Raw genomic sequence first — 13,346 nt, 5'->3', positions numbered from 1 at the left:
TAAACCAACCATTTTCTCCTCTTTAAGGGTGTGAATAATTTCGTGCAGTACAAATTCAGCCATTTACCCTCCAAGGAGAGGCAAACCATAGTGGAGCTGGCTAAAATGTTTCTGAACCGCATTAACTACTGGCACCTGGAGACTCCCTCTCAGCGGAGACTGAGGTCACCCAACGATGACATTGCGGCTTATAAAGTGAATTACACCAGGTAATGCTGCTCCTGCTTCTTACAAGTCTTGCTCACAAGCATGTCATCTGCCTGCCAGAGGTGCCCCTTGTGGAGTTTTCAGCCCTAAACACCACTACATGAAAGCCTGAGGATTTCAGAGAGGCCACAGCAGAGTTTAGCACTCACACTTGCGTCTTGAGAGCTGTGCTTCATCGGCCGAGAACACTCAGTAGAGCTTGCAGGCATCTGTATCTAGCAATGCTTTTGCATGCTCCATGAAGTACTGTGGCCATTTCTGGGCCCCTCAGTTTAAGAAGGACATTGAGACACTTGCACATGTCCAGAGAAGGGCAACAAGGCTGGGGAGAGGCCTTGAGCACAGCCCTGTGAGGAGAGGCTGAGGGAGCTGGGGTTGTTTAGCCTGGAGAAGAGGAGGCTCAGGGGAGACCTTATTGCTCTCTACAACTACCTGAAGGGAGGTTGTAGCCAGGAAGGGGTTGGTCTCTTCTCCCAGGCAAGCAGCACCAGAACAAGAGGACACAGTCTCAAGCTGTGCCAGGGGAAGTTTAGGCTGGAGGTGAGGAGAAAGTTCTTCCCAGAGAGAGTTGTTAGCCATTGGAATGTGCTGCCCAGGGAGGTGGTGGAGTCACCATCCCTGGAGGTGTTCAGGAGGGGATTGGATGTGGCACTAGGTGTCATGGTCTAGTCATGAGGTCTGTGGTGACAGCTTGGACTCAGTGATCCTCGAGGTCTCTTCCAACCTTTGTGATACTGTGATATGAAGGGAGGTTGTAGCCAGGTGGGGGCTGGTCTCTTCTCCCAGGCAACCAGCACCAGAACAAGAGGACACAGTCTCAAGCTGTGTTCAGGCTTGATCTTGGGAAGAAGCTCTTCCCAGAAAGAGAGATTGGCCATTGGAATGGGCTGCCCAGGGAGGTGGTGGGGTCAGTGTCCCTGGAGGAATCACACAGAGTCAACCAGGTTGGAAAAGATCTCAGAGATAATCAAGTCCAACCTATTACCTAATACCTAACACCTCAGGACAACTAAACCATGGCTCCAAGTGCCACATCCAATCCTTTTTTGAACACCTCCAGGGACAGAGACTCCACCACCATCAGATTTCACCACCACAGTTTAAGCAAAGCCTGGATGAGGCACTTAGTGCCATGGTCTAGTTGATTAGATAGTGCTGGGTGACTGGTGACTTGATGATCTTGGAGGTGTTTTCCAGCTTGGTTGATTCTGTGATTTGATTCTGTGTTTGCAGAGCTGCTCTCAGTCTTTTCAGACAAGAACCTCATGTAAGAGCCTTATTTTGTGTACTAAAATTCTCCAGACTCAACAGCCCCAGGGCTCTCAGTCTCTCTCACAGGGGAGATGCTCAAGTCCCCTAAGCATCCTCCTGGCTCTCCCTTAGACTCTCTCCAGCAGGTCTCTGTCTCTCCTGACCTGGGGAGCCCAAAACCAGACACAGGATTGCAGCTGTGGTCTCAGCAGGGCAGAGCAGAACAGAGGGGGAGCAGAACCTCCCTAGCCCTGCTGGCCACACTTTTCTTGTTGCAGGATAGGATAGGATAGGATAGGATAGGATAGGATAGGATAGGATAGGATAGGATAGGATAGGATAGGATAGGATAGGATAGGATAGGATAGGATAGACTAGACCAGGTTGGAAGAGACCTTCAAGATCATCATGTCCAACCCATCAACCAATCCAACCCAGCTAGACAACTAACCCATGCATGGATTGCATTGGTTCTCTTGGCCACAAGGCCACGTCGCTGGTACTGATCCTCAGGGAGCACCACTGGCCTCAGGCCTCCAAGCTGACTCTGGGCCACTGATGACAACCCTCTGAGGCTGTCAAGCCAGCATTCAGTCCACCTCACAGAGCAGCTGTGTGTGCCACCTCTCCTGAGCTTTCCTGTGAGCATGTTATGGGAGACACTATCCAAAGCCTCACTGAAGTGAAGCTGTCATGTAGTTCTCAGCTGCATTCTGAATGGTGTGGGTGGTGGTTCTATTGCATTAATACATATGTTAGACAATCCTAATTATGTGTTCTGATTTCCCCCCCCTTACAGGTGGCTTTGTTATTGCAATGTCCCTCAGTTCTGTGACAGTCTACCTCGGTATGAAACCACCCAGGTGTTCGGTAGGACACTGCTTCGCTCTGTCTTCACTGTCATGAGAAGGCAGTTGCTGGAGCAGGCCAGGCAAGAGAAAGACAAGCTTCCTCAAGAGAAACGGACACTCATCCTCACCCATTTTCCCAAGTAAGGGCTCCCAGTGTGCCTGCACTCAGGGTTAACCAGCACTGAGCAGCCTGGGCATGGGCATGGAAAAGGCACCTGCGACTCAAAATGATGACCAGGGGGTGGATCACCTCTCCTACAAAGACAGGCTGAAGGACCAGGGGTTGCTCAGGCTGGAGAAGAGAAGGCTCTGGCTCTCCAGTACCTGAAGGGGGACTGTAAAAAAGCTGGGGGGAGGGACTGCTTCCAAGGGCATGTGGCACTAGGACGAGGGGCAATGATTTCAAACTGCAGAGCTGTAGACTTAGATTGGACATTAGGAAGTAAAGTTCTTTACTATGAGGGTGGTGGAATACTGGCACAGGTTGCCCAGGGAGGTAGTGGAAGCCCCATTCCTGGAGATACTCAAGTTCAGGCTTGATGGGGCTCTCAGCACCCTGACCTAGTTGGGGTGTCCCTGCTTAGTGCAGGGAGGTTGCAGTAGATGACCTTTAAAGGTCCCTTCCAATCTAGTGCATTCTATGAATAAGATTATGATCTGCCCCCTAAAAAAAGGCATTAACAAAAGTGGTTTAGCACCACATTGATAGAAGGGGCACATCTGTGGAGGAAGGATGTGTGCCTATGCCTCTGTGCTGCCACTGCCTTCTACAGCTTAGATGAGCAATTTGAAAAGCATTAGTAAGAAGCTCTTCCCATGAGGGTGGTGAGACACTGGCACAGGTTGCACAGGGAGGTGGTGGAAGCCTCATCCCTGGAGGTTTTGAAGGACAGGCTGGATGTGGCTGTGAGCAAGCTGCTGTAGTGTGAGGTGTCCCTGCCCAAGGCAGGGGGGTTGGAACTGGATGCTTTGTGGTCCCCTCCAACCCTAACAATTCTATGATGCTGTGATTCCTTCTGATATTCTGCTGGGTGAACAGAAGGACAGACAAGCACTGCTTGCTGATGATCTGGGGGCAATATGGATAATGTTTTAAATCTTTGATGGGCTGTACTTGCCTGAAGGATTCATCTCTCTGCTGGTGTTACACAGAATGAACTCTGCAGATGAGCTGCAGCTCAGAGCATAAAGGTAGTGCCTGGCTTCAGTGCAGGGTTCCTGCCTGGCTTCAGTGCAGGGTTCCTGCCTGCCCCAGCTGCATCATATTAGGCACAGGGAACACCCCCAGGTTCTGCCTCTGTGTAATGGAGCAAAACTAGAAATGGGTAGATTCAGATTGGATGTTAGGAATAAATTCTTCCCCTTGAGGGTGGTGAGATCCTGGAACAGGTTGCCCAAGGAGATGGTGGAGGCCTCATCCCTAGAGGTATTTAAGGCCAGGCTGGATGTGGCTGTGAGCAACCTGCTGTAGTGTGAGGTGTCCCTGGCCATGGCAGGGGGATTGGAACTGGCTGATCCTTGAGGTCCCTTCCAAACCTTAACAACTCTATGATTCTAATTAAATGTTGGAGCAGGCCAGTTCAAGGAAGGAAAGTATCTTCTAAGAGCACTGCTGATAGAGCTAACACTGGGATTTTATTAATGTGTAGGGACAGAGACCAAGTGCATCTGCAGAGCTCTGGCTTGTCTAAACAGACCATTATGACAAATTATGTCCCAGTACCTTGGCACCTCTCAACTTACAGCTTTCTTCTTAGTGCACAGGCTTGCTCTGTAAAAGCAGTTTGTAACTGTCCCTGCATTTGCATATCAGATAAATATTGCTGATAATCAAAGATGAATTTTCACAGGTGAAAGCACTCCACAGAACTAAGACACTTAGTATCTACTCTGCCTTGTGATTGGGTGTGCATCTGGGTTTCTTTAAGACAGAGTAGAAGAGCAGCGTTTTCGTACTGAATCAGGAAGTACTTTGAAGTTGAAATAGGTTGAAACTGTGTATGTGAAACAGAGCATGTTTGAATGGTGCTGCCGAGTTAATGTTTCACCTGGCTTTGTGCCTAGGTTTCTGTCAATGCTGGAAGAAGAAGTGTACAGCCCGAATTCTCCCATTTGGGATCAGGATTTCATGGTGTCTAGTTCCCAAACTGGACAGCTAGGAATCCAGACAGGTAATTTGCATTTAGTGATGGATTGGGAAACACCTGAGTGAAAAGACAAACCTGTACAAGTGATGAACTCTAAGCAATACGACTTAGATATGCAGCTTAATCGATAGGAGCCCACACTGTGTCTGATCCTCTGCTGCTTCCTCATGCAAGATCCCGTTGTGATGACGAAATGCAGCTAGCTGAGGTGTTAATAGAGCAGGCTGAGCACTGAGGCAAATCATCTGAGCATTCAGGTGCAGAAGTGCAGTTCAGCTTTGGCAAGTGAGAATAGTCAGGGAGCAAACGGCCGCAGTGGGTCACCTGCTGCACAATGGTCTGCTTGCATGAGGACCCATGCCAGTCCTTAATCTCCCAAGCACTAGAGAAGTAGCAACCTTCCATGTCAGATGTCTCATTGCCTTTGCACCCCCTTTTGATTACCTTGGGGCTTTACTTTTCCCATGCCTCTGTTTCTTATTCATGTGCCTCACTAGCTATTCTGCAGCTTTCGTTTTCTTCTCAGTTAGGGCACTGAAGTGTAAGGCATCCCTTCACCTGTAGGGAGACACTGATGATGGACTCTCAGTTTCCCCTTCTCCTCTTCTGTCCTGCTCTAAAGTATTTGAAATCCATTTTTGCAGCTCAGGGGTTGAGTTCAGTTCCCAGGTATTTGATTCAGTGTTCTGTACGAGTCAGTGTTTTCAAAAGCTGTTGCTTCCCAGCTGACCAAACCATCATGTCAGCACTTTATCTGATAGGAAACTTCCTGGAGTGTCAGTGAAATTCCACTGTAACAAATGCAAGCTTTTTGTTTGGTGGGAAAGTCCTGGTCTGCACTGAGAACTGGTGAATTCACAGGATCACAGAGTGTTAGGGCTTGGAAGGGACCTCCGCAGATCATCGAGTCCAGTGGCTTCTGCCTTAGCCACGAGTTCATTGCAGCTCTAAAACCAGGCTGCTCTTGGAGCTCACTGTCATGTGCATTTCTGCAGTACCCCAGCTGGCTGTGCTGCCACCCCATGAGATCTGGACAGGCTGAGAGCTGGGTGCAGGCAAACCTCATGAAGTTCAATAAGGACAAGTGCATCTGGGGAGGAATGGCAGCAGGCACCAGGACAGGTTAGAGGCTGCCCTGCTGGAAAGCAGCTCCACAGAGAAAGACCTTGGAGTGCTGGTGGACAGCAAGTTCTGCATGGGACAGCAAGGTGCCCTTGTGGCCAAGAGAGCCAATGGGATCCTGGGGGACAGCAAGAAAAGTGTGGCCAGCAGGGCTAGGGAGGTTCTTCTCCCCCTCTGCTCTGCCCTGCTGAGACCACAGCTGCAATCCTGTGTCCAGTTTTGGGCTTCCCAGGTCAGGTGAGACAGAGACCTGCTGCAGAGAGTCCAAGGGAGAGCCATGAGGATGCTTAGGGGACTTGAGCATCTCCCCTGTGAAGAGAGACTGAGAGCCCTGGGGCTGTTTAGTCTGGAGAAGAGAAGAATGCAAGAGGAGCTGATCAGTGTCTATCAATAGCTGAGGGGTGGGTGTCAAGTGGAGGGGGGAAAGCTCTTTTTGATGGTGCACAGTAATAAGCCACCAAGGAACACCAGGGACAAGCTGGAACATAGATGATTTCACCTCAGCATGAGGAGAAACTTCTTTGCAGTGAGGGTGACAGAACACTAGAACAAGGTGCCCAGAGAGGTTGTGGAGCCTCCTTTTCTGCACACATTCAAGCCCCACCTGGCTGCATTCCTGTGCAGACTGCCCTGGGTGACCCTGCTCTGGCAGGGGGGTTGGATCCAACGATCTCTGGAGGTCCCTTCCAACCTCTGCTGCACTGTGGTACTGTGATAGTTTATTTTAATGCACACCTTTTAGGCACTGGGTGTTGCTGGTGATGACAGCAGGAGAAAGGCATGCAGAGGCAATGACTGCAGGTGTTCAGACTGCGAGCTGTCATCTCAACAGTGCCCTCACTGTCTGCCTGCCAAAAATCTTGCCACAACTGAGCTTGGGAAGAGTTTGGTTTGGTTTTGGTTTTAATGGTAGAATTGTTAGTTTGTAGCTTTTGGAAATAATAATCTTCTCAGTTGGTGCAACAGCTTCTTCTCCCTCTATTGAGTGTGGGTTGTCCTGCAAGTCTTTGAGTGCTGTTAAAGTGGATGGCTGAAGCTGAATGATGAGACTTGGCTTTTCAATAGACCCTTACAAAAAGCCTTTTCATGAAGCTAAATGCCAGCAGGCTTGGCAGACACGTGAAGGAAGTTTGCTTTCTTAGCTTGTGCTCAGCACTGCAGAATAATGAAGCCTGGTATTTGCTGTCTCTGGCAGCCAGCAGTGGTATAGTCCCTCCTTAGGCAGAGCTTAGAAAGAGAGGTCGAGATAAAGCTCTACCTTTGCTTGCAAAATGGTAGCACTGCTCTGTTGCATGACATCAGCTGTTACTTCTCAGATGGTGGGTGTGAAATTGAGTCCAGTGTTGCAACAGTCAGCACCTTTCTGGGTTCCATGTCCTGACTATTTGCTTGCATTTGTCTTTTATGCCATTGCAGTTATCAATCCACCTCCTGTGGCGAGATCCGTCTCATACAGTGCAAGTCCTTCATCTCTGGAGCAACCCAGCAGCGGCAATATGAGTCCTGCTTGCAAAGTTTCTTCTGCCCTTGACCCAAACCTAGGTAATAAAGAGGGAAACTGGCTTTTTGGCTTCTTCTGTCAATGCTCTGGGGAGTTGCAGGACATGGCGAGCGTTGCCTTCACTCTGCAATAGCAGCCTTGAGGGGTTTTGCTCAAGGACGTGCACACATGTACTCTTTCTCCACTGTGGTGATGTTTAACTTGCAGAAGTATTGGCCATGGCTAAAAGGAGTCAGGATGAAGAATTATAGTCAGGAAAGGGGCAAAATCTTGCCTCTCAAATAGCCTGAGGGCATTTCTACAGAGGAGAGTCCAGAGGAGGCCACTGAGATGATCCAAGGGCTGGAGCACCTCTGCTGTGAGGACAGGCTGAGGGTGCTGGGGGTGTTCAGCCTGGAGAGGAGAAGACTCCAAGGGGACCTTGGAACTACCTTCCAATACCTGAAGGGATCCTACAGGAAGGCTGGAGAGGGACTTTTCATGAGGGTGTCTAGAGACAGGACAAGGGGGAATCTCTCCTGAAAAGAACACATTCACAGGCTCACAGGATGTCAGGGGAATGGTTTGTAGCTGAGGGAGAGCAGGGTTAGACTGGATCTGAGAAGGAAGTTCTTCAGTACTGGGGTGGTGAGACTCTGGAATAGGCTGCCCAGGGAGACCATGAATGCCCTACCCTGGAGGTGTTGAAGGCCAGGTTGGATGAAATCTTGAGCAACCTGCTCTGGTGGAAGCTGTCCCTGCCCGTGGCAGGGTGTTGGGACTGGATGATCTTTAAGGTCCCTTCCAACCCAAACCATTCTATGAAATGAAATCTATGAAGTGAAATTATATTTGTGGGGAGGAAAAAAACCCCAGCTTTGTTTAAATGAAATTGAAGGGGGAAAGACTGGTGGACAGAGGCTGTTGAAGAGCATTTTACCTGCAGTGCCTGCATTATGAGCCATAACAAGGTTCAGTTTAAATAAAAGAGTAGAAGGGGCTATTGATTTTTTTAAAGTAAAAAAGCAAATAGCAGTCATCCTTCTTGGTTCAAGGTACTGCAACTGTGCCCAGAGACACCAATCAGGTTACATTGAGAACCTGAAGGAGTTACTTGGAGAAAAAGAATTGAGGAATGCATACATGATCCTGATAAATGCTGTTCCAAACACCTCAGGATTAATGAGCTTGTGGAAGGTTTCTAGGTCAGAGAGGTGATCACAAGCTTATATTTAAAGTAAGTCCTCAAGGAAGGAGAAAAAGCTAAATGAATTCTTAGCCTTGGTGTTAATTGCAGGGTAACTTAAGGTGGATCCTAAACTGCAGCTTTCTTTGGGGGACAGGTTATGAAATGATCTTAGCAGGGAGAGTGAGTAGATTGTGTTTGTATTTTTTATTAGAGGTGAGCAAAGTAAGTGGAAGGGAGTCACTGCAAGGAAGGTTTTTGAGAGAGTTTATACAGAAATATGGGCTGAAGTTATTCACCCAAGCTGCCTTTGGAATTACAGAATCACTGGATCTTAGGGGCTGGAAGGGGCCTTGAAAGCTCATCCAGTCCAACCCCCCTGCCAGAGCAGGATCTCCTACAGCAGATCACACAGGAAAGCATCCACAAGGGTCTTGAATATCTCCAGAGAGGGAGACTCCACAACCCCCCGGGCAGCCTGTGCCAGTATCCTCCAGGATCCAGTCTCTCCTCATAAGGAAGATGTTCCTCTCCCTTAATCATTATTGTGGCTTTCCACTGGACTCTTTCAAGCAGTTCCCTGAGGTCTTTCCTGAACTGAGGGGCCCAGAACTGGACACAATATTCCAGATGAGGCCTCAACAGGGCAGAGAGAAGGGGGAGAAGAGAACCTTTCTCAACCTACTAACCACAGCCCTTCTGATAAACCCCAGAATGGCATTGCCCTTCCTGGCCAGCAGAGCACATTGCTGGTGGATGGTGCAGACCTCCCCAGCCAGAGATGCAGCCTTTCATCTCTGACTAGTGCTCACCACTCTGCTTGGAGAGTTGGGTAGGGTGAGTGCTGCTGCCTGGACTGGTGCCCAAACAGCTGCTGGTCCATCTTCCTGGTTGAGCTGGCCAAGCTTCAGCACCCTCCCTTGCACCCTTCTGCACAAGCTGCAAACCTCTGCCCCCTGCCCTGGCTGAGGTGCCACATTCTGACAAATTCAGCCAATTTCTCTGGTCCCTGGAGGAGAGCCACAGCTGAGCTCAGCATGGAGCTGGGCTGGCTCCCCAGGACTGCCCACAGCTCAGCACCCTGCCAGAGCTGCACCTTGCCCAGCCCCCCCCCACAGGCTTACCCCACTAACCTGCCAGCTAATGGCTTTGCAGCTCATCACTGTATCCCCAGGGTACTTGGCCTTCCCTGGGTACCTGCAGCAAGCCTCAGGCTGCCTGCAGGGGCTGCCACCTACCCTGGCCTGGGCAGAGAGCAGGCCAGGGCCTCCCACATGGACACCCCTCAGTGAGGGTGGTGGAAGTGTGCTATGAGCACTCCCTGAGGGCTTTTAAAGGTGTGGCTGCCATTGCCCTGGCAATGCCTGTGACTCTTCATCCTGAAGGAGAGAGCTGTTAGCTCCTGGTGGGTGTCTCTGCTCCCCTAGCGTTTCCCTACCAGAGGGAACGCACAGGAGATCCCCTGTTTGCCAAGACCTACCTCTCAGCTGCTGGCCAGGCCAGTTCTAAAGAGGCCACTCCTGGCAGCTGGCTGTCAGTTAATTCTGATTATGGTTGGGCTGTTTCTAATTTGTCCTGGTTTTATTGCCTAGGGGAAAAGAGGAAAACCAACGAACCCTATTCTCTGGAGGATCCCAAGAGACCAAGGGTTGTAGGAGACATTCCTATTGAGTTAATCAATGAAGTAATGTCGACCATCACCGATCCTGCAGCCATGCTTGGGCCAGAGGTGAGAAACAGAGAGACTTGCTGCTGAAATTAGCCAGGTTTTAACAACTCTGCATGCAGAGAGTGTGGTGAGCTGTGAGTCATGCTGTCAGTAAGAAAAGCAGACACTTTCAGAGTGTGATTAGGTGAGCAAACACCAAGTGTGGTTCTACATTTGGTGCCTTGTGTGCTGCTTGCAGAGAGACTTGCAAACCAGCAGCAGCAAAAAAAGCAGATCCCAGGTTGGTTTTCCCAAGATATTTCTGCTACAGAGCAGTTCCAGGGTGTGCATTTTATGTAGCTCATGAGAGAAGGTAAACAGGGTGCAAACTCTGCATCGGAATGAGAGATGGGAATTGAAACCCTCTGTCTGGTGCAAAATGGGTGATCCACACAGTGATTGGCATCACCATCCACAGCTGCTCTTTTTTATGTCTTCTGCTGAAAGAGAAAGCCAGGCAGAGAGGGACCTGGGGGTGCTGGTGGATGGTAGGCTGAACATGAGCCTGCAGTGTGCCCAGGCAGCCAGGAGGGCCAATGGCATCCTGGCCTGCATCAGGAACAGTGTGGCCAGCAGGAGCAGGGAGGTCATTCTGCCCCTGTACACTGCACTGGTTAGGCCACACCTCGAGTCCTGTGTCCAGTTCTGGGCCCCTCAGTTTAGGAAGGAGGTTGACTTGCTGGAACAAGTCCAGAGAAGGACAACGAAGTTGGTGAGGGGCTTGGAACACAGCCCTGTGAGGAGAGGCTGAGGGAGCTGGGGCTGCTTAGCCTGGAGAAGAGGAGACTCAGGGGAGACCTTATTGCTGTCTGCAACTACCTGAAGGGAGGTTGTAGCCAGGCAGAGGTTGGTCTCTTCTCCCAGGCAGCCAGTACCAGAACAAGAGGACACAGTCTCAGGCTGCACCAGGGGAGGTTTAGGCTGGAGGTAAGAAAGAAGTTCTATACAGAGAGAGTGATTGCCCATTGGAATGGGCTGCCTGGGGAGGTGGTGGAGTCACCATCACTGGAGGTGTTCAGGAGGAGACTTGATGGGGTGCTTGGTGCCATGGGTTAGCTGTTTGGGTGGGTTGGATTGGTTGATGGGTTGGACATGATGATCTTGAAGGTCTCTTCCAACCTGGTCTGGTCTATTAAATTCTATTAAAAGCCAAACAGAAATGCAAATCTGTGCCATTGCACTTTTCAGTTGAGTTTTTGGGGGTGTTTGGGATTTTTTTGTTCAATTGTGGTTTTTGTTTTTGGGGTTTTGTGTGTGTGGTTGGTTGGGGATTGGTTTTTGTTTGTGATGTTTTTGTGTGTGTGGTTGGTTGGGGATTGGTTTTTGTTTGTGATGTTTTTGTGTGTGTGGTTGGTTGGGGATTGGTTTTTGGTTGTGGGGGGTTTGTGAGTGTGCTTGGTTGGGGATTGGTTTTTGTTTGTTTGGGTTTTGGGGGTTTGTTTTGTTTTCCTGGTTTTTCCTCCCTCTGTTCCCCTTGCCAGGTTATGTTTTGCCAGCAGCTCATTTGCCAAGGCTTAGCTAGAGACTGCTGAAGATTTGGAGCCACCTACATTTCTTACCCAAACTCTATGCTATGACTGATGGCTCTGTGTGTTACAGATGCTGTGCCAGCCTGGCTGTTGGGGCTGGCAGTGACTAGAAAGCCAGCAGCCAAACTTTGCTTTGAAAAGTAAACAGTATGTGCATGTTAGGGATGTTTTGGAATTGCAAAATGGTCTTGAGGGGGAGGAAAAAAAGTGAAATAAATAGTCTGTATTAATTTTATCTCCATTCAAAGATATGGATGCAATTGCTAGATGTGTAACAGCAAAGTCAGTAGCTCCAGAACTGGAGGCAGTAGTCAGGTGGGGTCTCAGCAGAGCTGAGTAGAGGGGGAGAATCACCTCCCTTGCCCTGCTGGCACAGTGGTAGTGGCATAAATAGTGGAAAGTGCTACTGAAATGAAAAAGTCTGACCTTACCTACAGCACCACTAGCACGTGTGATCTGTAGCATGCAAAGGTGAGTCCACTGCATTTGAGCTGCCTAGCATTAAGGAAACATGGAGACTTAGTGGCACAAGCTTCAGCTGGATGACTGCCTTCCCCTGAGAGATGTTGGAGCTTGCTGAGTCATAACTGTCACTGCTGTTAGCTACCCTTTACCAAAGGAAGTTTGAATAAGCCCTGTCCGCTGCAGTGCAGGCTCACACCCAGCTCACGCCGCAGCGGCGCTTCTGCTGCAGGAAGGGTGAGCACTGGGAGCTCTGCTTCTGCAAAAGAGGATTTTTTGTAGAAAAAGAGTGGGTTTCATTTGTCTGTTCCTGAAGGCTTTTCCATCAGAGGGTGTGCAATCTCCAATGTGATTTTGTTCCTCTCTCTTGAGGCACAGACCAATTTCCTCTCGGCACACTCGGCCCGGGACGAGGCAGCAAGGCTGGAGGAGCGCAGGGGGGTGATCGAATTCCACGTGGTGGGCAACTCCTTGAACCAGAAGCCCAATAAGAAGATCATGATGTGGCTGGTTGGTTTGCAGAATGTGTTCTCCCACCAGCTGCCTCGAATGCCAAAGGAGTACATCACACGCTTGGTCTTTGATCCGTGAGTACTGCTGGAGAGGGATTGCACAGGAGACATCACTCCTTAACCGAGAGTGCTGCTCCTCTCTGTATCAGTGCAGGTGTCCTGCCTTGCTTTGGCTGCTACTAGACTGCAAGCACTTCAGGAAGACCCATTGGCTGTAGCAGCATGCACAGCTTGCACATAGAATCATAGAATCAGCCAGGTTGGAGAAGACCTCAGAGATCATCCAGTCCAACCTATTCCCCAATACCTAACACCTCAGGACAACTAGACCATGGCTCCAAGTGCCACATCCAGTCCTTTTTAAACACCTCCAGGGATGGGGACTCCACCACCTCCCTGGGCAGCATATTCCAATGGCAAATTACTCTTTCTGGGAAGAACTTTCTCCTCACATTGAGCCTAAACCTCCCCTGGTGCAGCTTGAGACTGTGTCCTCTTGTTCTGGTGCTGGTTGCCTGGGACAAGAGGCCAACCCCCACCTGGCTACAACCTCCCTTGAGGAGCTGTAGAGAGCAGTAAGGTCTCCCCTGAGCCTCCTCTTCTCCCCCAGCTCCCTCAGCCTCTCCTCACGGGGCTGTGCTCTAGACCTCTCCCCAGCCTCATTGCCCTTCTCTGGACACATTCAAGTCTCTCAATGTCCTTCTTAAACTGAGGGGCCCAGAACTGGACACAGGACTCAAGGTGTGGCCTTACCAGTGCTGAGTACAGGGCACAATGACTTCCCTGCCCTTGCTGGCCACACTCTTTCTGATGCAGGCCAGGATCCCATTGGCCTTCTTGACCACCTGGGCACACTGCTGGCTCATGTTCAGCTGCTGTCAACCAGTTCCC

At 50.0% G+C, this 13,346-nt stretch overlaps 1 protein-coding gene across 1 annotated transcript in view; it reads left to right on the top strand.

The window, feature by feature from the left end:
- The window catches only part of KAT2B (lysine acetyltransferase 2B), a 54,311-nt gene that overhangs the window by 23,352 nt on the left and 17,613 nt on the right, over positions 1 to 13,346 (top strand). Inside the window, 6 exon segments of the mRNA XM_068152317.1 lie at positions 28 to 209; positions 2,258 to 2,449; positions 4,374 to 4,480; positions 6,995 to 7,120; positions 9,837 to 9,973; positions 12,322 to 12,530. Coding sequence (XP_068008418.1) covers positions 28 to 209; positions 2,258 to 2,449; positions 4,374 to 4,480; positions 6,995 to 7,120; positions 9,837 to 9,973; positions 12,322 to 12,530 — 953 coding nt within the window.

Source organism: Melanerpes formicivorus, unplaced genomic scaffold, assembly GCF_026170545.1.
Source record: "Melanerpes formicivorus ecotype bairdi unplaced genomic scaffold, bMelFor1.0.p_v2 SCAF_23, whole genome shotgun sequence".
In the NCBI taxonomy this organism is placed as follows: domain Eukaryota; kingdom Metazoa; phylum Chordata; class Aves; order Piciformes; family Picidae; genus Melanerpes; species Melanerpes formicivorus.
Note: the sequence above shows the minus strand (reverse complement) of the source record. Positions and strands in the feature narration are given on the sequence as shown.